General features: G+C 44.1%; 1 protein-coding gene and 1 pseudogene across 2 annotated transcripts; one reads left to right on the plus strand and one right to left on the minus strand.

Annotated features, from left to right (window-relative positions):
* Positions 1 to 3,693: 3,693 nt before the first annotated feature.
* On the minus strand, positions 3,694 to 14,715 carry LOC311514430 (olfactory receptor 52R1-like; annotated as a pseudogene). Its single transcript has 2 exons — positions 14,709 to 14,715; positions 3,694 to 4,575 (listed from the first exon to the last, which is right to left on the minus strand). The product of its transcript is annotated as an olfactory receptor 52R1-like (transcript).
* A 7,045-nt stretch (positions 14,716 to 21,760) lies between these two features.
* LOC311514617 (olfactory receptor 52K2-like) lies at positions 21,761 to 22,702 on the plus strand (the record flags this gene model as incomplete). Its single annotated transcript, XM_084617182.1, has 1 exon — positions 21,761 to 22,702. One exon carries the CDS (start codon positions 21,761 to 21,763, stop codon positions 22,700 to 22,702), a length of 942 nt encoding a protein of 313 aa, XP_084473308.1.
* Positions 22,703 to 23,688: the final 986 nt, after the last annotated feature.

Genomic DNA, 23,688 nt, shown 5'->3' on the forward strand with positions numbered 1-23,688 from the left:
ACCAGATACAGACTGGTTACAAACCTTGTTGTGCACTCTAGGTGTGTCCAGCATAGAATCCATTAATACTCCGCCAGGTTTGGCTGAGGTTAGCATCAATAAGGTATTTTACACAAAGTATTCAGACTGGTTCCAACAGTATAGTACACTTTTAGCATTGCATTATAGGTCCCAGCACTAGCGAGGTTGCCAGGCCTCTCTCCACTACTGTCTTTAGATTGTGTATTAATTATATAGATCACTTAAGAATCCTCAGTTATCACGTTAAGGATTGAAAGATTCTTGTCCCAAAATCAGGCCCAGTATTATTTAAATTATTATATAGTCGGGAACCCCGATGTGCACAGTTACAACAACCACACTGTAGGAACTCTTTTATATTTTACTATCGTTTATTAATACAGGTAGCACGGTTGGAAACACCCCAACGTAACAAGCTAGATAAAGAATGTACATCTGCACTTCCACATACTCACACCATCCCTTGTAGAACCACCGGAAGTGTTATCCATCATCTTCCTCATCACCTTGCCCATCATCACTGGTGGCCATCATTCTGGCACCTCCCAAGGACCACATCTCCTTCTCCTACTGCTCATAGCCTGGGATGCCACTTTTATAATATGTTATGCTGATGTTGTTATGTTTGATGCAAATTCAGTAGGGAATTTTTCCCTTATTTGTCTTTCCTCACCTTACTAATGTTGAAGCGTCTTTTTCCTATAGGTCAATATATCATTGATCTTAACTTACTATCACAGACTCCAATTTGTTACCATGGCCCTTTTGTGGTTATGTGTCACATTTGTTATTTCCGTCCTAACCAGACATTTCAGTCTGGTCTTAAACGGTTACTTTGTTTTTTTTTCCAAATTGTGGTGTACCTCTTACATTTAAAAGGGTCAGAAATTGGGAAAGCCCCTTTGCCAACCTGCTTTTACACATCATATGTGGACCTTATGCTTTAGCTCATCACCATCTAGCTGGGTGAAAGGTCCCAAACATATGTGAGCCCACTTCGCTATCTGGGTGAATGGTCCCAGACCTGTGTATGCTAAATTTGCCCTAGCGCAACATATAGGATGTAGCCTGTAAGTCCCTCGTGTTACAGCCGAACTACTTTAATATAAACCCATTGTAATAAAACAAATAATCAAAACATAAAGAAATAAGAAATCTAGAAGAAAATATATTTCTATAGGCGAGCAAGCAGTTAGCCCTATAGGTTACATCTCTTAGGCACATTTGTTGTGCTTTCACCTCTCAGCCCCATCCTCCTGCCAAGGGCCAAGGGCCTGCTGGTGCCTCTGTCCGAACTCCCCCGTCTGCATCTGGCGCTCTTAATATGTCCGGCACACCATTGCTGCTGCTCAGAGCTGGAGGGGGCAAGTCATGTAACTGCATCTCTGGCCCCCATTCTCCTGACAAGGGCCGGACCTGTGTCTGTCTATCAGCCCCTTAAAGGGGCTGGTCATGTTCCTGCATCTCTCAACCCCATTCTCACAGGGGCAGGGTGTTTGTCTGAATCTCTCAGCCCCGTTCCCCTCATCGGGGCCAGGCATGTGTCTGGGACTCTTGGCTCTGTCCCCTCACAGGGGCTGGGCATGTGTCTGTGTCTCTCAGCCCCTTCCCCTCACAGGGGATAGGCGTGTGTCTTTGTCTGTCAACCCCTTTCCCCTCACATGGGCTGGGCGTGTGTCTGTGTCTCTCAGCCCCTTCCCCTCACATGGGCTGTGTCTGTCAGCCCCTTTCCCCTCACAGGGGATAGGTCTCTGTCTGTGTTTCTCAGCCACAATCCCCTCACAGCTGCCAGACGAGTGTCTGTGTCTCTCAGCCCCTTTCCCCTCACATGGGCAGGACATGTGTCAGCATCTCTCAGCCCTGTTCCCCTGACAGGGGCCAAGTGTGTGTCTGTGTATCTCAATCCTGTTCCCCTTTTGAGAACCAGGCTTGTGTCTACATCTCTCAGCCCCTTTGCCCTCACTGGGGCCAGGCATGTGTCTCTTTCTTTGGCCTATTCAGCCACCAAGTAGGGCTGTGTGAATTAAACTGTGATCTCTTCAGGGAAGAGACCGGTTTTGGTTTTGTATTGGATGGTTTCCAGTCTATGTATGGTGCTATGCAGCTGTATAATGGATACCAAGTATTAATATCTGTAGCGTATAAGATAAGAGTAGTGTTAGGGGGCTTATTCCTTCACCCACTTACTTCCCTGGTCCTTCTCGCATGAACAGAGAGCAACAATACCTGAAGTCCAAAGGTGCAAACAATTCGATGTTTATTGGGGTGAACTTCCAGCAAGCATGATTCCAGTTTCCTTCCTTAGTATCCTCCTTCCCAGCTCTGACACCACAGAGCCTTACACCTGTGTCCCTGTTCCCATTCCTACCCTTAGCCAAACATGATTCCAACTTCCTTACTCCCATTCCCTGTTCCCATTTCCCCCTTTAGCAAAACATGATTCCAATTTTCTTACCCCCATTCCCTGTTCCCATCTCCCACACCCACCCCCTCCCACCCACACCCACTCACTTCCTCATTGACTACAGATTATATAGTAAAACTTGAGTTCTGCTTAGCTATACCTTAACCAATCATTTTCCTGAAATTTAACTAACCAGTCCTAACATATTGTAACATGGTTATGTAACCAATTATATCCCACCACCTTAATTAGTTTACACCCAGCAAAATTAATTATACAGCAGCCAGAAACAATCACAGAACCAGACAGAGATTATACAGACAAACAATAGCAAAGTGGGAACTATAATGACAAGACAATACAGAAGTGAGGATTTCACATCCCAGTTATTGATAAGTGAGTTCTTGCCAGACAGGATGCTATCAAACTAAGTTTCCTTTTACATTTTCTAGGCACTTCCCTTTCCCTGGAGGTGATAGGAATACAATCCTGTCCTGATAGTGCCTAACAGCCCAATTGCACCTTATTTCAATGTGACTAGTTTGGAATGTGAGGAGGTGACCGGTCGCTTCCCAGCTTATGGCTGCCTCTGCTGCTTAGCCAAAGGCCTTAGCCTAAGAACAGGGCCTCAGACTGTCACAGTAAGAGAAGGCCCTTACACCAGCAGACAGTGATTTTGATTCTTTCTTTCATACCTCTATAATTAGCCAAGTGATAAGAATACACCTAAATTCTTAGAGTATAGGCCTTTACAGACAGGCCTGAATATCTGTATCCTAACAAGTAGTATCCGTTTGAATCATTTCAGAGCCCTGTAGCAGAGCTCAATGTGGTCTATGTTTCAGAAGCCACCAGAAACCAGCCAGTTTCAACCTGAGCCCAGTTTGTACCTGAGCCTTGAACTTTGGGGTATATTTAGAACATACACCTGTTTGGGACCTAGCAAACCATTGCTAAAAGCTGATATAAATCATTGAGAGTGATGGGTGATAGAGATCCACAGAGATCCCCACCAATGAGCCATCCAGCACCCAGGCTGAGGGTATCATGGCAGCTGAGGGAAGAGGTTTCCATTTCACATTTGTCCTTAGAGCTCCACTGAGGTGATCTGACCAGATGCTTTCCTTGGGCAGGAAGTGGAGGTGAAGTCCATGGTGACATCTCTATGATCACATACTAGTGTGAGTGATGGCAGGTCATGAATGGGTCAGAGGCCATGGTGATGAATGTTTTATATTCCTAGATTAAATTAGACAGGCACACACTGCTCACATTCCTTTCTGCTGGAAGATACGGAGAACCCTCTCCCGGATCTGTTTAGTTTGCACCCCATACACAATGGGGTTTAACATGGGGGGCACCAGCAAGTAGAGATTGGACACCGGGATGTGGACATGGTGGGGGACATTGTGGCCAAAGCGGTGGGTGAGGAACATGAAGAGGGCAGGGATGTAAAATGACAGGATAACACACAAGTGGGACGCACAGGTTCTGAAGGCCTTGAGACGGGCGTCAGTGGATGGGAGTCTGAGTACAGCCTGGAGGATCATAGCATAGGACATGGAGATGATAAGCACATCAACCCCCCCCCCACCATAAAAGCCACGAACAGGCTGTAAATGGCACTGACTGTAGCATCCCCACACACCAGCTTCACCACGGCCATGTGCTCTCAGTATGAGTGGGAGATGAGGCAGAGCTGGCAGAAGGGCAGCCTGCGGACAAGGAGGGAGAAGGGGCTCACCAGAAGGACCCCACGTGCGAGCACCAGGCTTCCCGCTGTCACTACGGCTGGGACGGACAAGATACTGGAGTGCCAGAGGGGGCAGCAGATGGCCACATAGTGATCCAAGGCCATGGCCATGAGCACGCCCGGCTCCACCGATGAGAAGGTGTGGACAAAGAACATCTGGGTGAGGCAATCTCCCTGGAGCCCAGCCAGAAGATGCTCAGCATTCTGGGCAGGGTGGATGTGGACAGGACCAGGTCGGTGACGGCCAGCATGTCCAAGAAGAGGTACATGGGCTCATGCAGGCTTGGCTCAGTCTTTATAATGCAGAGAACAATGACATTTCCCAGCACAGCAATGACATAGATGATGCAGAAAGGGAAGGCGATCCTGACTTCAGTATGGGGCAAACTGGTTGGAACTACAGTAAAGAACAAAATTGTCAGACACAGAGATGAACATAATTTGCTGGGAAAGTCAATATGATTTTGCTGAAAGGAAATCATGCCTCACCAATCTATAGGAATTCTTTGCAGGGTCAACAAGCATGTGGACAAAGGGGATACAGTATAGTGTATTTAGATTTTCATAACACCTTTGACAAGGTCCCTCAGCAAAGGCAGGGATGGTGTCCCTAGCCTCTGTTTGCCAGAAACTGGGAATGGGTGACAGGGAATGGATCAGTTGATTCCCTGTTCTGCTCATTCCCTCTGGGGCTCCTGGCATTGGCCACTGTCAGAAGACAGGATACTGGGCTAGATGAACCTTTGGTCTAACCCTGTATTGTTGTTCTTATGTTCTTATGATCTTTTGTGGCAATAAGCAAACACTCAAACTAGACTTAATACAGTAAACACATTGGCTACAAATAGTAATTTCTCTCCCTAAATGTTGTTTTAGGCAGGATGCAGAATTTCTTGCGGACAAACTGCTCTTGGTTGCAGCTGAAAATTCCAGGTATATCCTTCATGGGCCAGACACCATTCCCAGCCCGGGTTCAGTACTTTCCTTCCTTTCCCTTTCTTTCTTACATGTTTCCAGTTGCTGTTCTGGGTGGGGATTCGGTGAAGAATGAGCCAAGATTAACTCACTCCCCAGCCTTAAATAGGTTTTGCATATGGTGGGAATTCTTTTTTTTTCCCATTTTGACCCCAACCCCTTCTTAGTACAGAAACACTAAACGTCCAAGATGGTGTCCAGAACCAGGTGACATGATCATCTCACCCTGCTGTCTCAAAACAGCATCCCAGGAAACTTCTCAGGCAGGAGGGAGTTTAGCATCTTGAAAGACGTATTGTCCTTCCTAATGGTTGATTGACTGACCAACCAGACTGATTGCATTTTGTCTGGTGGGTGTTCTCCAGGTTCAAAGACTTTTGTAACTAATAAGAACATAAGAATATAAGAACAACCATAGTGGGTCAGACAAAAGGTCCATCTAGCCCCAAATGCTATCTTTTGACTGTGACCAATGCCAGGTGCCCCAGAGGGAATTAACAGGATAATGAATAAAACACAATGACTCCAAGATCTCTTTCTTGAGAGGTAACAGCCAATTTAGACCCCATCATTTTATATGTATAGTTGGGATTAGGTTTTCCATTGGGCATTATTTTGCATTTATCAACATTGAATTTCATCTTCCATGTTTTTGCCTGGGATTTAACCATCTTGATCAATTGTCTATCCTCTGAAATTTTGCTACTTCACTGTTTTCCCTTTTTTCCAGAATATTTTTGAATATATTGAATAGGACTGGGCTCAGTACAGACCCTTGGGGGACATCACTATTTACCTTTCTCCATTCTGAAAACTAACTCTTTATTCCTTCCCTTTGTTTCCTATCTTTTAGCCAGTTACCAATCCATGAGAGGACCTTCCCTCGTATCCCATGACAGCTAACTCTGATTAAGAGCCTTTGTTGAGGGACCTTGTTGAAGGCTTTCTGAAAATCTAAGTACACTATATCCTCTTGATCCCCCTTTTCCACATGCTTGTTGACCCTGCAAAGAATTCTAGTTGATTGGTGAGGCATAATTTCACTTTACAAAAACCACGTTGACTCCTCCCCAACAAATTATGTTCATCAATGAGTCTGAAAATTTTGTTCTTTACTAATAGTTTGCCCAGTACTGAAGTCAGGCTTACCGGCCTGTAATTGTCGGGATCACCTCTGGATCCCTTAAAAAAATTGGCATCCCAGTAGCTCTCCTCCAGTTGTTTGGAACTGAAGCTGATCTAAATGACCAGTTATAGACTAGAGTCTGTAGTTCTGCAATTTCACATTTGAGTTCCTTCAGAACTACAGGGTGAATCCCATCTAGTCCTGGTGACTTGTTACTGTTTAGTTTAGTTAACGCACATAGTCCATATTCCTTCCTTCAGATACAGAGATGATACATGCATACAAATAGGATAATCATATTCAGTGAATCATAAATGATTCCAATGATATCTCACATGATCCATGTTGCATAAAATACATCTTAGTTATGCCATATTTATATCATATGTATAATTCTATGAATAATATGGGGCTAGGATCACAATCTAATTGACCATTTTTAAATATTGGCCCATCAACAGCTTTCTTTCAGTCTCCCGGAATTTCCCCCATGTTCCAGGAAAATCCACTCCAAAGTGGCCAGACATAAAGAGAGTCACCAAATCAGATAAAAAGGCAAAAATTGAGATTCTAAACACTTTTACCACAGATGTCACTCAAAAACTGCTGAGTCTAGAACCTGTCGACTGTGTTTGTGTGAAACTGGATGGAGAAAAAGGATGGACAACTCCAGCTGTGGTAAAGAAAAATATTTCAGAGCCCAAATCATCTCTGATAGAGACTAACAATGAAGAGTCCAACACAAACCGTCAACATCTACTGTTTGTTCCTCAGAAGGAGCAATGGACGGAGCAAAGATGGCAGATGGAGAACAAGAAGAAGAAGATGCAAAGATTCCAGAATGACCAGAGACAGTTGGTGCAACATCCAGAAAACCAAGCTGTTACACATTGAAGTTATATAATTAGAAAAACAGAAGGATCCAGAGGCACTTAACAGGCTGATACATACTGAACTTTAATGATAGTGGAGAAACAATTCCATAGTTGGTACCCACTTTCTAGATGATGTCACGATATCCTGTTGCACTCCAGGGGGCTGTGACCCCAGTTATTAGGAAGAGACAGGCAATAGTAGTAGGGATTCCCATTATTAGAAATATGGATAGTTGGGTTTATGATAACCAGAAGAACCACCTGGTGAATTGCCTGCTGGGTTCGAAGGTAGAGGATCTCACAAAACATCTACATAGCCTTATAGGTAGTTCTGGGGAGGAGCCAGTGGCTGTGGTACAGGTAGGTACCAATGACATAAGGAAAGGTAAGCGAGAGGTCCTTGAGTCCTGGAGACCAAATTTAGGCTGCTAGGTAAGAGATTAAATTTCAGAAACTCCATTGTACCATTCTCTGAAATGCTTCCTATTCCACGTTGAGGACCAGTAAAACAGGCAGAGCTGCAGGGTCTCAATCTGTGGATGAGACAATGTGTAAGTAGGAGGGGTTTAGGTTTATTAGAACTGGGGAAACTTTTGGGGAAGGAGTGGCCCATACAGGAGGGATGAGCTCACAAGCAAGTAAAATTAAAAAGGCTATGGAGGATTTTTTAAACTAAAGGCTGGGGAAAAGCCAACAGGTGTGGAGGAGCCATACATTGAGAAGTCCTCAAGGTCATGCAGGAGCCATGCTGCGGAGAGGGCCTATCAAAAGTTGTGGTTTCTGCAACCAGCTCACAGCCAGCAATGTTCTTGCAGCTGGATCTATGAATGACTCCAGAAACATACAGCACTTGAACAGGCTTCTAGACTTCATGACCCTCGGCAAACCCTGTATGGCTTTTAATTTGTTTTAAAATAATGAGTTTCCCAATTGTCTCCACTTGTCCCTGGTGCATGGGCTTGCCCAGCCCCCTTGGGGCACTGTATGACCAGGGAGGGGGAAAACCGGGGACTCTTTATCAATCTCATGCTCTTTGTGAAGCTGCGGCTCCTCAGGTGAGGCAGAAACTCGGCTGGGATTCCACAGTGATGGCTATAAACCTCCCTGCCCAGCGCTCCTCCAGCATGGCACAGAGACTCTCCGGACACCTCCCGCTGCCCGGGGCAGCCCCTCTCTGCTGCGCAGGAGCTGGGTGAGTGCAGGGCTTTGGAGCTCAGGAATGTCCCACATTTGCAGCACCTGTCCCACATAATAGCCCCGAGGAATCACAGAACTAAGATTGGTAATGGGGGATCCCAAAGGTTGTACCTGGCCAGGGAAGCTGGGATAGGGGCAGGCTGAGGGACTGGGGAGAGAGCTGTGAGAGCCACTTCTCTGGAAGATTACTCTGCAGGAAAGGCGCTTAGCCTGGGTGACCCTCTTAGCTTTATCCCCCTTTAACTGCCCAGAAGAGGCAGGGTTATTCAGTGGGGCTTGGCTGGGAAATGTGAATTCAGTGTGAATTTCCGTCTCCCATACAGTGGTGTCACCCAGTATTTAAGGCGCGTATATATCCCAGAATGCGATCGAGCTAATTGCAACCCTATTATGTGCATTCCAACAAAATGAATTAATAAAATAGAACACAATTTAGTTAAGGGTTAATTTGGAGACAGCCTTTCAGAATCAAGGTCATAAGTACTAGCAGTTTTGCTAATAAATATAAGAAAGTAAATAACTAAAAAAAAAAAGTAAATAAACAGTCTTAAGTCTAGACCAGGTGTTCTCAAAATTCATTGCACTGTGATCCCCTCCTGACAAACAAAAATTGCTTCGCAACCCCCAGAGGAGGGACTGAAGCCTGAGCCCACCGAAACCCCACTGTCCTGGTTACAGGGGAGCAAAGCCTGAACCCCACCACTCCGAGCAGGGCGGCCAAAGCTGAGAGCTTAATGGCTTCAGCCCCAGGCAGGGGGCCTGCAGCCTGAGCCCTCCCACACAGGGCTGACGTCCTTGGGCTTTGGATTCAGCCCTTGGCAGTGGGGCCCAGGCTTCAGCCCCAGGAGCCAGCAAGTCTAAGTCAGCCCTGGCGACGCCATTGAGAACCACTGATCTAGACTCCTCTAATAATAAAAGTTTATTAAAGGTTTATAAAGTAACAATGAAATAGGGGTCATTAAGACCATTTAGCCATGCTTTTTTAATTTTTTTTTTTGTAAACTTTCTGAAAACCTGGGGCTTTTTAAGTGCAAGACAAAAGAATTGTCCATTTTGTTTTTTCGTGTCACTATTTTCAATTTTGCTGTTTTGATGGGGTTTTTAGCATTTGGAAACAAGGGGGAATATTTCAGCCTACAGTGGATTGTCTTTTCCCCTGGGTTGTTCGCGTTGGGATGTCATTCCACAAGTGAGTGCACTTGGGCTTGCTACAATTAATTAGCAGCCTGTCAGATCCTACCCAGTGACAACCACTGCATGAGCAGTCTTTATTTTGTGTATTAACAAATATGCTTTTCCAACAAGTCCATGTGAATACATAAGAATGATGATGATGTTGGCTCTAAAGTGGTCGGGATTCTGTAATCACCAGTGTACATCTATTGCAGTCCAAACTATCATGCCTGGCCAGTTCTTGTTCAGGAATGAACCCACAGCAACCTGCCTACGAGTACTAGTGACAGCTTTTAACAGCTGCTGCATCCATTGGTTGGTAAGGACTCAAGGTTGCCAGTTATCACATGGTGTCCCATCTACCCACCGTTGTTCTAGAAGGCACAAGTCTTTTCCAGTCATTGCCTTGAATGGGATAACTCCATGGGGGACCTCAGAACCTCTTATGGCCATAAGAATAAATGGCAGTTGCTGATCGTAGTCATTACCCTGCTGGTTCTCTACCCTTTCTTAGAGCAGTTTTAAGAGTGAGGTTAAATTTTTCTATTTGGCCTGAACTTTGAGAGTGCCCTGCTATGTGCAGTCCCTGCTTAATTTCTAATGCTTGACAAATTCCTTTGGTGATGTCCCTGATAAACTGCGGACTGCAATCTGAATTAATTTGGGGGCGGGGAGAGGGGATTCCCCACCTAGTTATAACCTGCTAAATCAGCACCCAGCCTGTTATTTGGACTCTATTATTTCGGGTGGGAATTCTTTTAATCCACTTTGTAAATGGATCAATAATTACTAAACAATACTGATTACCCCTGGCCGTTCTTGGCAAAGGGCCAATGCAATCAATCTGTAAATGGGCCCAAGGTCCTTCAATCCTCTGGTGTCTTAGAGGTCCTTTGACGACTGGAATCAAGATTATTGGCTGCACAGGGAAGACAGTTATTTACAAACTGTTCCACATCCCTGCTCATATTTGGCCACCTGCCAGCAGTTTGCAATCTAGCCAAGGGTTTTTTTTTATTATTATTTTATTTTCAAATGCCTTCCCTTGCCCCTTGTTTTGCTTCCTGATCAGCCTGGTTATTTTATTGGTCTGCCTCAGTTTTTATTGTATGAGCATTCCCCCTTTTAAGATGTAAAAAGAAAAGGAGTACTTTTAAGATGTTATTGTATTCTGTGCCTTTGCTAAAGCCCACATGTACACTAACTTGTCAGCATGCTCTGTGGGTTTCCCATCTGCAGATTTCATGCTTTTTTTAAACTTGGGAACCCAGTGCAGTAGGGCATGGGGGACCCAGTCCGAATCAGTAAAATGGCTACCCTCTGAACGGTGGGGATATGTTGAAGGGCTACTGCAGTGGCCACAATTGCAGCTGCCTGGGCAGAGTGCGGCAGGTATTTAAATAGTCCTTTAAATTCCTCATTAGGAGGACATTTTACAGCACCATATCCTGTGTTTGGTTTCACTTTTGGGGGGAAAACAGGAGCCATCTACAAACCATATGACATTCACCTTGTCCTGTATTTCATTTAACGCAGCTCCTGCCTCTGAGGGTGAGGAGTCTAGGGGTACCGACTCTAGTAAGGGACACTCATGCTCCTCTCCCTCTGTCACGAGACTGTAGGGTATTGGGGATATCACTGGAGGTGGATTTTTTATATTTACATTTTTATTCAACAAGACTAGGGTCCACTTTGCTAGTCTGGGGTGGACACATGACCCTTGTTAATAGTTTTAGTGAGCACATACTTTACTGGGGAGTGAGCAGTTTTTAATATCACTGGGGACAATCCTACCAGACATTCTTAATGCTGCAAAGCCCAAACTAATGGCTAAAACTGTTGTTTTTACATGGAGTAACCCCCCTTTCTGTTTTATTTAAAATTTTGGCTGCATAAGCCACCAGATGGAGCCCTGTTCCATGGTTCTATCTCAGCGCAGCTCCCAGTCCCTTTTCTGTAGTTGCCAGCTGTGACACAAACAGTTGTCCCACCTGAGGATATGTCAGAGCTGGGGCCTGAACGAAGGCCTGCTTTCACTGGATCGTGGCTTCCTGATGTGGGGGGCACCAGTTCCATACCACCCCCTTGTTTAACAAACTATGCAGTGCCTTTTTTTGAAAATCCCTTAATAAAATCTTGAGACAAATTAACCATTCCTAGAAAGGATTTCAGAGCTGTCACATATGCAGCAGCTGGTAGTTTAAGAATCAGTTCCACTCTCCGCTGATCAGGGGAATGTCTCTCCTGTCCCAAAGTCACTCCAAGAGAATTCATTTGTTGGGAATACAACAGGCCTTTCAGTTTCACCTTTATTTTTTGTAACACCCTGTCTAGAACTTCCATATGTTGCCAAGAAGGCCAATGGCATTTTGGGATGTATAAGTAGGGGCATAGTGAGCAGATCGAGGGACGTGATCGTTCCCCTCTATTCGACATTGGTGAGGCCTCATCTGGAGTACTGTGTCCAGTTTTGGGCCCCACACTACAAGAAGGATGTGGATAAATTGGAGAGAGTCCAGCGAAGGGCAACAAAAATGATTAGGGGTCTAGAACACATGACTTATGAGGAGAGGCTGAGGGAGCTGGGATTGTTTAGCCTGCAGAAGAGAAGAATGAGGGGGGATTTGATAGCTGCTTTCAACTACCTGAAAGGGGGTTCCAAAGAGGATGGCTCTAGACTGTTCTCAATGGTAGCAGATGACAGAACGAGAAGTAATGGTCTCAAGTTGCAGTGGGGGAGGTTTAGATTGGATATTAGGAAAAACTTTTTCACTAAGAGGGTGGTGAAACACTGGAATGCGTTACCTAGGGAGGTGGTAGAATCTCCTTCCTTAGAGGTTTTTAAGGTCAGGCTTGACAAAGCCCTGGCTGGGATGATTTAACTGGGAATTGGTCCTGCTTCGAGCAGGGGGTTGGACTAGATGACCTTCTGGGGTCCCTTCCAACCCTGATATTCTATGATTCTATGATTCATATTTTTTTTGGTCTGGTTGAAAATCAGGATGTCACCCACATAAGAAATCACACTTTCCCTTTTAGGCATTCCATTCTACACCTTAACGGCACAGGCATGGGAAATAGTAGGGCTGTTCGTCCATCCTATGGGAATACTGGGAAAACATAGCTTTTTTTTTAAAAAAAGGTGACAGCAAATCTGTAATAGCTGTTCCAATGTAAAGGGATAGCAAAGAAAGAACTGGCCAAATCCAAAACTGAAAACCACTGGGTCCTCCTCCCTGTTAATTGTAACCCAATTAAGAGGATGCAAATCAACTACCAGCTTCCAAATCTTGCCATTACTTTTTAGGAATGGCCAGAGATCAGCACTCTTGGGACTTGACTGTTTCACTAAAACCCCTTGGCTTAAAAGCCCATTAATTGTTTCCTTTCAGGTGGGCTTCTGCCTTTCCTGGATACCTGTACTGCTTTTGAGGTGGGGGATCAGGACCTGTAACTAGGATTTTTGCTTTAATTTTACCACATTTTATTTTATTTTTGTTCCACATCTCCCAGAGTTTCTCTGCAATTGACAGAATGTCTGGAGCCCATTGCGGCCACTCCAACTCTTTAAATGTTTTAAGGACTGCTAACTGGTAGCTTGCTGAAATCTTTACTGGTTCCCAGAATGTTCCAAGCAGTGTTTCCCACAGAACCCTGTTAGCAAAATCAACTAACACTTTTAATTCTTTTAAAATGTTAATGTTTTTTTTCCCAATAGATTCATTAAATCAAATTGCTCTTTGTTTTTTTAATTTGATACAAAATATTTTTGTAAAAGGAAACAACATTTTGAACCTTATTAAATTCCTGTAATGTCTTAATTTCAGCTAGAGGTCCAAACAGTTATTTATTCTGAGTATTAATCAGGGATATAACAGAAAAATGGCTCCTTCAGTGACTCCATAAAGTAAAACTATTGGAACCACCCGTACATTATTTAATTGGAGCATAAACCAATACTTGGCTTACATTGGTTAAAACAAATGTAAAAAAGCAATTGGTCATTAATAGAGCCCACACCCTAAAAAAAGTAAATGTCAATCACACATTAGCAAATATTTGAGCAATGAAACCCCATGGTAAAAAGTTTGTTCAACCATGGTATAGGAGCTGAAATATTTAATAAATCTTCATAATGTTCCCAGACTCCATATGAATAAAAAGGGACAGTTTAGGAGCAAGTTCCTAATAGAATAAATAAAATGCTCATTGCAAACAGCGGGGCAACACCTAAAGGAGTGAGCAGTGCCCCTGAAGGCATCCTTAGGTCAGCTAAATTCCATACAGAATGGGGTGGCACAGGTTTTAAAAAAAATAAAAAGCAATCCCAAAAAATTGATCACCTCTGCCTTGAGCAGGCAGTTTGTTTCCTCCAGAGCAATGGTTCCTTGGCCTGGCATGCATGCAAATGCAAACACAAATTATCAATATGGTACAAGTATAATTTTGAATGGCATAAATGAAATACTCCCATTAAAAATTAAAAGTATTGTATTAAAAAATTCCACCCAAATTAAAAAAAATTGCAATCCTGGTAAAAAATACCATAAATTTTACTTATAATCATAAGTTTAAGAAAAACCACTACATTTGTTTTATTAATGTCTAAAGCAAATATAAATAGGTTTCTCCTATTATAGCTCTAGGCTTTAATATGCATCAAACAGTAATAGAACCCAGAAATCATATGTTATGGTCCATAAAATAGGCCCCAAATAAAAAAAACAGTAAAATTGAAAGCCTGCTTTAAAAAAAAATCTGTAATTAAATATAAATTTACCAAAAACTTTTTGCAACCACAAAATATATGTTTAAAAGTAGTTTAAAATGTCATTTTGCTATTAATCCATTTGCAAATAAATCTGTAGCTGCTTATGTGGGTAATAATTATTTATGCCTTAAAAGTTAGTGTCCTGTGCTCATCATTAATTGTGTGTTTAATATCACCAACAATCTCCCCAAAATAAGTGCTTTTGTACAATTGAAGCCATTAAAAATGTATTTTTTAATATCAAGTGCCTAATAAAAATTCAGCCAATTAAAAGTAAAATACACCTTATACTCCAATGTAATGCCTGTACCTATTCAAATACATTTAATTGCTATTAAAATGTTATTTGAGCATTCCCATTTAAAACATTATTTGCAAGTTGCTAGGCAGGAGAAGTGTAAAGTCATGGTTACCGTCCATCACACTTCTAATAAAATTAAACAGTAATTAAAAGGGTTAGCAAAGATTTGGAACACAATGGGTGGATGACATTGTTGGAATGGCATTGGGAATGTTCAATTTGACTTTCCCTACAATCGTGGTGATTCTAATGCTTCAAGTGGCATTGGTTGTGATCTTAGCACTGAAATGCTGAATAAAAAAAATATTAATCAAACCATGGGCACTTTCCAAACGTAAGTTCATGATGTCTGGACTTTAACAAGGCCAAATCCGGGGCAAAACTGAAAAGTGCCAGCGAGAAAATTCCTGCTCAGTCTCGGTTGAGAGCCTTGAGCCTAATGATGGACTTTCAAAAGAAGCTCACTGAACTCATGTATATGAAAAGGCATTAATATTTAAAATATATGGTCTTTAAAAAGGGGAATGTTGCCTTGGATTTAAAAGGTGTATATGCCCCAGAATGTGATCAAGCTAATTGGAACCATATTATGTGCACTCAGCCACAACAAATTAATAAAATAGAACACCACATAGTTAAGGGTTAAATTGGGGACAGGCTTTCAGGAGCAAGGTCAAAAGTGCTGACAGGTTTTCTAATCAGTATGAAAAAAAGTAAATAAATAAAAACTGAAAAAAAATGAATATCATTAAGTCTAGATGCCATTAATAATAAAAGTTTAATAAAAAAATTTAAAAAGTAATAACTTAATAGGGGTCATTATGGCCTATATGTTTTATAAAAGTTAGTTATAAAACGTTTAAATAATGAAGGGTACTTGGGAATAGCCCTCAGGAGCCATACTGGGAGAGACGTTTTCCTGACATCTTTACACCCTGGCAGGGAGGTGTTTGGCCAGCACTGGCATGTCGCTGGTTACTCAATACAGTCTCAGAATATTGGTGAATATCTGGGATGTTCTAAACCTATTGCTTATGTCTGTGTGTGCTTACATGTAATAAACAGCAGTGTTAGCCAAGAGCATGCTGACTTGCATTACTCCTTGATCAAACAGTTCCTATTGATTTATTCTTCACGCTGCCTGAAGTGAAATAGTTAAGTTCACCCCATTGGGGGTTTTGACAACCCAGGGTAACAGAGCTCCTGTAGGTTTCCCAGCACCCCGCTTTGTGGCAGAGACCCCTGTATATTCTAGGCATGGTTGGTGCTTTGATAATATGTGACCATGCTGTTCCTTGTGAGGGTCTGATTCTGCTTTCACAAAGCTTCTCCCGCCTAGGTCCCATTGGATCCAACAGCAACCGCTTGCACCTGGCTGAAGGTAGAATTTGGCTGGGAGGTTATTGTCAGTGTGTCATTCAATCCCTCTGCATGGGATTGAAATCGTGATGACGATGTCTTCAGGCAGCTGCACGCTGTAGCACTGTACAGGAAGACAAGCCCACAGACTTGCACCATTGTAATTAAACTGGTTTAATTAAAGATATGTAAATCCTTGTGTGGACACTTTTATTGTAGCTTAAAACTCTCCCTAATCTTGTTAAACTAAACGGCAATCAAACCGTCCACAAAGTCTTTTGTATCCATTTAACTGAATGAGTTTAAAATTGCACCCAACATTTAACCAGTGCAACCGCATGTTTGCATGAGCTTCAAGCTCTACTTTGCACCCAGTTACCCTATAAAATCCAGGCCAGGAGCTAGTGGAAACTTTTCCTAGCATGCACAAAGCAACTAGTACATTGCACTTGGAAAATCGGTAAAAACGCTGCTCATGGCTCATTCATTATAGGCTAAGCTGTGAATGCTGGCAGGGTTACTCCTGATGGTGTGGAGTAAAGTTACCAAAAGCGTTCCTTAAAAAAAAGACAGGCTATGTCTGGAGATATAAATCCCAACTCCTGCAGATGTACCCACACTAGCTGTGACCCAGCTCGGGCAAACTGGTTGAAACTATAATAAAGAACAATATTGTCAGACATATGGATGAACATAACTTGTTGAGGAAGAGTCAACATGGTTTTAGTAAAGGGAAATCACGCCTCACCAACCTACTAGAATTCTTTAAGGGGGTCAACAAGCATATGGACCAAGGGGATCCAGTGGATATAGTGCACTTAGATTTTCAGAAAGCTTTTGACGAGGTCCCTCACCAAAGTCTCTTATGCAAAGTAAGCTGCCACGGGATAAGAGGGAAGGTGTTCTCCTGGATTGGTAACTGGTTAAAAGATAGGAAACAAAGGGTAGGTATAAATGGTCAGTTTTCAGAATGGAGAGGGGTAAATAGTGATGTCCCCAGGAGGTCTGTTCTAGTCAACATATTCATAAATGATCTGGAAAAAAGGGTAAACAATGAGGTGGCAAAATCTACAGATGATACAAAATTACTAAAGATAGCTAAGACCCAGGAAGACTGCAAAGAGCTACAAAAGGATCTCTCAAAACTGGGTGACTAGGCAACAAAATGGCAGATGAAATTTAATGTTGATAAATGCAAAGTAAAGGACACTGGAAAACATAATCCCAACTATACATATAAAATTATGGGATTTAAATTAGCTGTTACCACTCAAGAAAGAGATCTTGGAGTCATTGTAGATAGCTCTCTGAAAACATCCACTCAATGTGCACCAGCAGTCAAAAAAGCAAACAGAATGCTGGGAATAATTAAGAAAGGGTTAGATAATAGGAGAGAAAACATCATATTGCATCTATATAAATCCATGGTACGCCTTTATCTTGAATACTGTGTGAAGATATGGTTGCCTTGTCTCAAAAAAGATATATTGGAATTGGAAAAGGTTCAGAAAAGGAAAACAAAAATTATTAGGGGTATGGAACGGCTTCCTTATGAGGGGAGATGAATAACACTGGGACTTTTCAGCTTGGAAAAGAGACAGCTAAGGGGAAATATGGATAAGGAAGTGTTGTTTACTCCTTCTCATAACACAAGAACTATGGTCACCAAACTAAATTAATAGGCAGCAGGTTTAAAACAAATAAAAAGAAGTATTTCTTCACACAGCACACAGTCAACTTGTGGAACTCCTTGCCAGAGGATGTTGTGAAGGCCAAGACCATAACAGGGTTCAAAAAAGAACTAGATATATTCATGGAGGATAGGTCCATCAATGGCTATTAATCAGGATGGGCAGGAATGGTGTCCCTAGCCTCTGTTTGCCAGAAGCTCAGAATGAACGACAAGGGATGGGTCACTTGATGAATCCCTGTTCTGTTCATTCCCTCTGGGGCACCTGGCATTGTCCACTGTCGGAAGAGAGGATACTGGGCTGGATGGACCTTTGGTCTGACTCAGTCTGGCCATTCTTATGTTCTTATGTTCTCATTACAAATAGAAGTGTAGCTGCCTCAGCGCAAGCAGCCTCCCAAAAACACAGCTAGGGGATCCGATGGGCTTGAACTTGGCACCCGCACCATTAAGGCTATCCTGCTGTGTTTAGCATGCTGGCTCTCTCAGAGCTGGGAGCGATGTCTCTAGATGCTATGTTGACAAACCCGCAGACACTAGATGGAGGACTGAGAATGTTACTGGAGGGGAAGCAGGCAAGGCGTGCCCTCCATTCTCATCATGAAATCATTTGGTCCCAATCCTTTGGGCGCTTTGTGTGCAAAGCTCCAATCAATGTCCATGGGACTCCTGGGCTCAGAGGTGTTAGGATATAGATATTCAGGCCTGTCTGTAAAGGCCTAAACTCTAAGAATGTAGGTGTATTCTTATCACTTAGCTAGTTATAGAGGTATAAAAGAGAATCAAAATCACTGTCTGACTGTATAAGGCCTTTTCTCACTGTGACAGTTTGAGGCCCTGTTCTTAGGCTAAGGCCTTTGGCTAAACAGCAGAGGCAGCCATAACCTGGGAAGCAAATGCTAGTCACATTGAAAGAAGGTGCTATTGGGCTGCTAGGAATACAATCCTCTCCTGATAATGCCTATCACCTCCAGAGAAAGGGAAGTGCCTAGAAAATGTCAAAGGAAACTTAGTTTGATAGCATCCTGTCTGGCAAGAACTCACTTATCAATAGCTGGGCTGTGAAATCCTCATTTCTGTTTCAGAGTAACAGCCGTGTTAGTCTGTATTCGCAAAAAGAAAAGGAGGACTTGTGGCACCTTAGAGACTAACCAATTTATTTGAGCATAAGCTTTCGTGAGCTACAGCTCACTTCATCAGATGCATTTCTGTGTTGTTCTATCATTGGAGTCCCCACTTCCCTATTGTTTGTCTGTATAATCTCTGTCTGGTTCTGTGATTGTTTCTGTCTGCTGTATAATTAATTTTGCTGGGTGTAAACTAATTAAGGTGGTGGGATATAATTTGTTACGTAATCATGTTATAATATGTTAGCATTGGTTAGTTAAATTTCAGGAAAATGATTGGTTAAGGTATAGCTAAGCAGAAGTCAATTTTTACTATATAGTCTGCAGTCAGTCAGGAAGTGGGGGGGAAATGGGAACAGGGAATGGGGGTGGGGAAATTGGAATCATGTTTTGCTAAGTGGGGGAAATGGGATCAGGGACACAGGTAAGGCTCTGTGGTGTCAGAGCTGGGAAGGGGAACACTATGGAAAGAAACTGGAATCATGCTTGCTGGAAGTTCACCCCAATAAACATCGAATTGTTTGCACCTTTGGACTTTGGGTATTGTTGCTCTCTGTTCATGCGAGAAGGACCAGGGAAGTAAGCGGGTGAAGGAATAAGCCCCCTAACAAGAGGGCTCCCAAGTCAGACCACCGGTATGAACCTCCTGCATCCTTCCTCCAAAAGGCAGGGCTTTGAGAATGTCCACATCTCTCCCAGGAACATGCAGGGCTCAGCCCTGAGTCTTCCAGCACCCCAGCAGGGCAGCTTTGCTCTAACTGTGAATGCTGCAAAAACAGGCGTTAGACACAACAGAATCAGTCGAGCCGAAGGTTTTGCTCTTCTCGTGTGAATTTATTGCTCAAATGAGCAATGGACAAACTGCAGAGAATCCAGTTGAGGGAAACAAAAAATGATGAGGGGACTTCAACACATGACTTATGAGGAGTGGCTGAGCTGAGGGAACTGGGCTTATTTAGTAGTCTGCAGAAAAAAGAGTGAGGGGGGATTTGACAGCAGCCTTCAGCGACCTGAAGGGGGGTTCCAAAGAGGATGGAGCTCAGCTGTTCTCAGTGATAGCAGATGACAGAACGAGGAGTAATGGTCTCAAGATGCAGTGGGGAAGGTCTAGGTTGGATATTAGGAAACACTATTTCACTAGTTTCAGAGTAACAGCCGTGTTAGTCTGTATCTGTAAAAAGAACAGGAGGACTTGTGGCACCTTAGAGACTAACACATTTATTAAAGCATAAGATTTCATGAGCTACAGCCCACTTCATCGGATGCATAGAATGGAACATATAGTAAAAAAGATAGATATATACATACAGAGAAGGTGGAAGTTGCCATACAAACTGTGAGAGGCTAATTAGTTAAGATGAGCTATTATCAGCAGGATCAAAAATCTTTTGTCGTGATAATCAAGATGGCGCATTTAGACAGTTGACAAGAAGGCGTGAGGATACTTAACATGGGCAAAAAGAAAAGGAGTACTTGTGAGCTGTAGCCCACGAAAGCTCATGCTCAAATAAATCGGTTAGTCTCTAAGGTGCCACAAGTCCTCCTGTTCTTTTTGGAATACAGACTAACACGGCTGCTACTCTGAAACCTGTTAACATGGGGAAATAGATTTAATATGTGTAATGACCCAGCCACTTCCAGTCTCTATTCAAACTCAGGTTAATAGTATCTAGTTTGCATATTAATTCAAGCTCAGCAGTTTCTCATTGGAGTCTGTTTTTGAGGCTTTTCTGTTGCAAAATTGCCACCCTTAAATCTCACACCTTCTTGTCAACTGTCTAAATGGGCCATCTTGATTATCACTACAAAAGTTATTTTCTCCTGCTGATAATAGCTCATCTTAATTTATTAGCCTCTTATGGCAACTTCCACCTTCTCTGTATATATATATATATATATATCTTCTTACTGTATGTTCCATTCTATGCATCCGATGAAGTGAGCTGCAGCCCATGAAAGCTTATGCTCTAATAAATGTGTTACTCTCTAAGGTGCCACAAGTCTTCCTGTACTATTTCACTAGGAGGGTGGTGAAGCACAGGAATTGGTTACCTAGGGAGGTTTTAAAATCTCCGTCCTTCGAGGTTTATAAGGTCAGGATTGATAAAGCCCTGGCTGGGATGATGTAGTGGGGGATTGGTCCTGCTTTGAGCAGGGGGTTGGACGAGATGACCTCCTGAGGTCCCTTCCAACCCTGATATTCTATGATTCTAATTCATGCTGGCTTGACAGCCCTGTAGAAAGCTTCATGGGACCAATCTACAATCCCTGACACCATTCCAATAGGCCTTATCTCTAACCAATAGAAGCTGCCTCTAAGGATAGTCAGGGCTGCTTACCATCCTTGCACACTCCACCCCATCCTCTCGCCTAAGATTCCCTCAAAGGGACTAATTAGCCACTGTTATCCGTCAAGAATCAGGGCTGAGACATCCAAATCCAATTACCCCCATGAACAGTAATCCTCACATCACTTTCCCTCCACTCCCCTGCTGCAGGTATTCAGGAGGCAGTGCACAATCAGTGACAACGGTTCAAATCAGGTCTCTCTTTCAGCTGGCTGCAATGGGACAGATCTCCAGGTGGTGTAAATGGGTATAACTGTAATGGCTATCTGCCCATTTCTGACAGCTCAGGACTGAGCTTGATGAGTCTATTTTAAGGCAGGTTTTTCATGGACAGTTCATAGTGCATCTAATGAGAGGAGTGTAGAGAAAAAGAAACAGAGCTTTGAACTGCTACAGAGCCCTCACTTACCGCTTATTGTCTCTGTAATGAGAGTGGAATGGCTGCAGTGCAGGAGCCAAGAATAGGCTATTCGTCCCTCACTCTTTTTGTGCCATTAGCACAGGACACGTGAAGAACTAATGCTGAGAAAACACCACCTTGTCATGGTCCCATCAGACGGTTACTGATTGTTTTCATGGTTAGTTACAGGGGCAGGAAGTAGCCGTGCCGTGGAATTGAACATACCCAACCGACTCCACCATGGCAGCTTCCAACTGGACCACGCCCCACCCCTCCACCTTCATCCTCCTCGGCATCCCGGGGCTGGAGGCGGCGCACGTCTGGATCTCCATCCCCTTCTGCTCCGTCTACCTTCTGTCCCTCCTGGGGAACGGCCTCCTCCTGGCTGTTATCAAGACTGAGCCGAGTCTCCACGAGCCCATGTACCTTTTCCTTTCCATGCTGGCACTTGCCGACCTGGTCATCTCCACCACCACCCTGCCCAAAACCCTCTGCATCTTCTGGTTCAGTGACCGGGCCATTCACATCAACGGTTGCCTGGCCCAGATTTTTTTGATTCACTCCGTAACTACCATGGAGTCTGGGTTCATGCTGGCCATGGCCTTTGATCGCTACGTCGCTATCTGTAACCCGCTGCGACACTCAGTCATCCTCACCAATCAGGTCGTAGCCATAATAGGTCTGGTCATTGTGATGAGGGGGGCCGTGTTACTGGGCCCACACCCATTCCTGCTGAAGCAGCTCCCGTACTGCAGGACCAATGTCATTTCTCACACCTATTGTGAGTTCATGGCACTCGTGAAACTGGCCTGTGAGGACACGACAGTCATGAGTTCCTACAGTCTGGCAGTAGTGTTTCTCGCTGGGGGGTTAGATTTTATCCTCATTGTCCTGTCCTACATCCTGATCCTCCAGGCTGTCTTCAGACTCCCCTCCAAGGAGGCGCGACACAAGTCGCTCAGCACCTGCAGCTCCCACGTCTGCGTCATGCTGGTGTTTTACACCCCTGCGATCTTCACCTACCTCTCCCACCGCTTCGGCCACATGGTTCCCCACATTCACATCCTCATCGCCAACATTTACCTGCTCTTTCCTCCCATGTTGAACCCCATCATCTATGGGGTGAGAACCCCGGGGATCCGGCAGAGGGCGCTCCTCATCTTGGGCGTCAAACCAGCCTGAAGGCTCACGGGATGGGTCAGTGTCTGGGGAGCAAGGTCCATGCAGGTGACATGAGGTCCAGTAAGGCCGGGGATCCAGATGGCCCAGTCCCCCCCCCCCATATGGAAACCCACCTTAGCCTTGCTGAGCAGCGGGGCTAATAAACACGCTTGTCTGCGTCTGCAGTACAACACAGTTTTCATTTTTTACTGCTCTAGAACATCTTACTCATTAGTCATTTCCACCCGACCCAGCAAGATCAGAGCCTCATTGTGCAAGGTGCTGTACGACATACAGCTAGAAACTGTCCCCACCCCCTGAGATTCAATCTTGACAGACAAGATGGACTAATTGTGGGCAAGACGGGGTTGTGGTCACCCCACATCACGGGTGAGGGATGTGTCCCTGGCAGCCCAAGTACTTGCCCAAGATGACACAGGGAGTCTAAGACAAAGCCAGCAATTGCTTCAGTGCACCAGCCAACCTCTCTGATTGGGGGTGAGGGGTAAATGTCTCCTGGGAAAAGATTAACCCCTTTTGTGAGGGTCTTGCACCTGGTCTGGTCACTGTCAGACAGAGGAGATTGTACTAGACTGGACTCCGGCCTGAGCCAGTGAACCCAGATCTGGGCCCTGGTCCAGAGCCTTGACCACAAGGCCAGGCACCTGATTTACCACATGGCAAATTCATGCTCATCTGGCTGCATCTCCCCGCACCCACCATGCACGCTCTCACTGCCAGGCAGTTGCCACTCTCCCCCACACCACGTGCCCTCTCACACCTAGCCGACTGCCACTCTCCCCCGCCACACATGCTCTCACACCCAGCTGGCTGCCCCTCTCCCCTCTCATAATCTTTCACAGGTTCCCATTCCAGAAGGAACCTCTCTGACTACCCCTTCTGACCCTCTGCCTGGGGATAGTAGGAGAGGCCTGCGAAGGGGTAGGAAGGGTTCTCTCTACAGCAAAGAGCTTTGGGAAGACAACTATGACTGGGACTTGGCAGAG

This window comes from Lepidochelys olivacea (assembly GCF_965140295.1).
Source record: "Lepidochelys olivacea isolate rLepOli2 genome assembly, chromosome: 1".
Classification (NCBI taxonomy): Eukaryota; Metazoa; Chordata; order Testudines; family Cheloniidae; genus Lepidochelys; species Lepidochelys olivacea.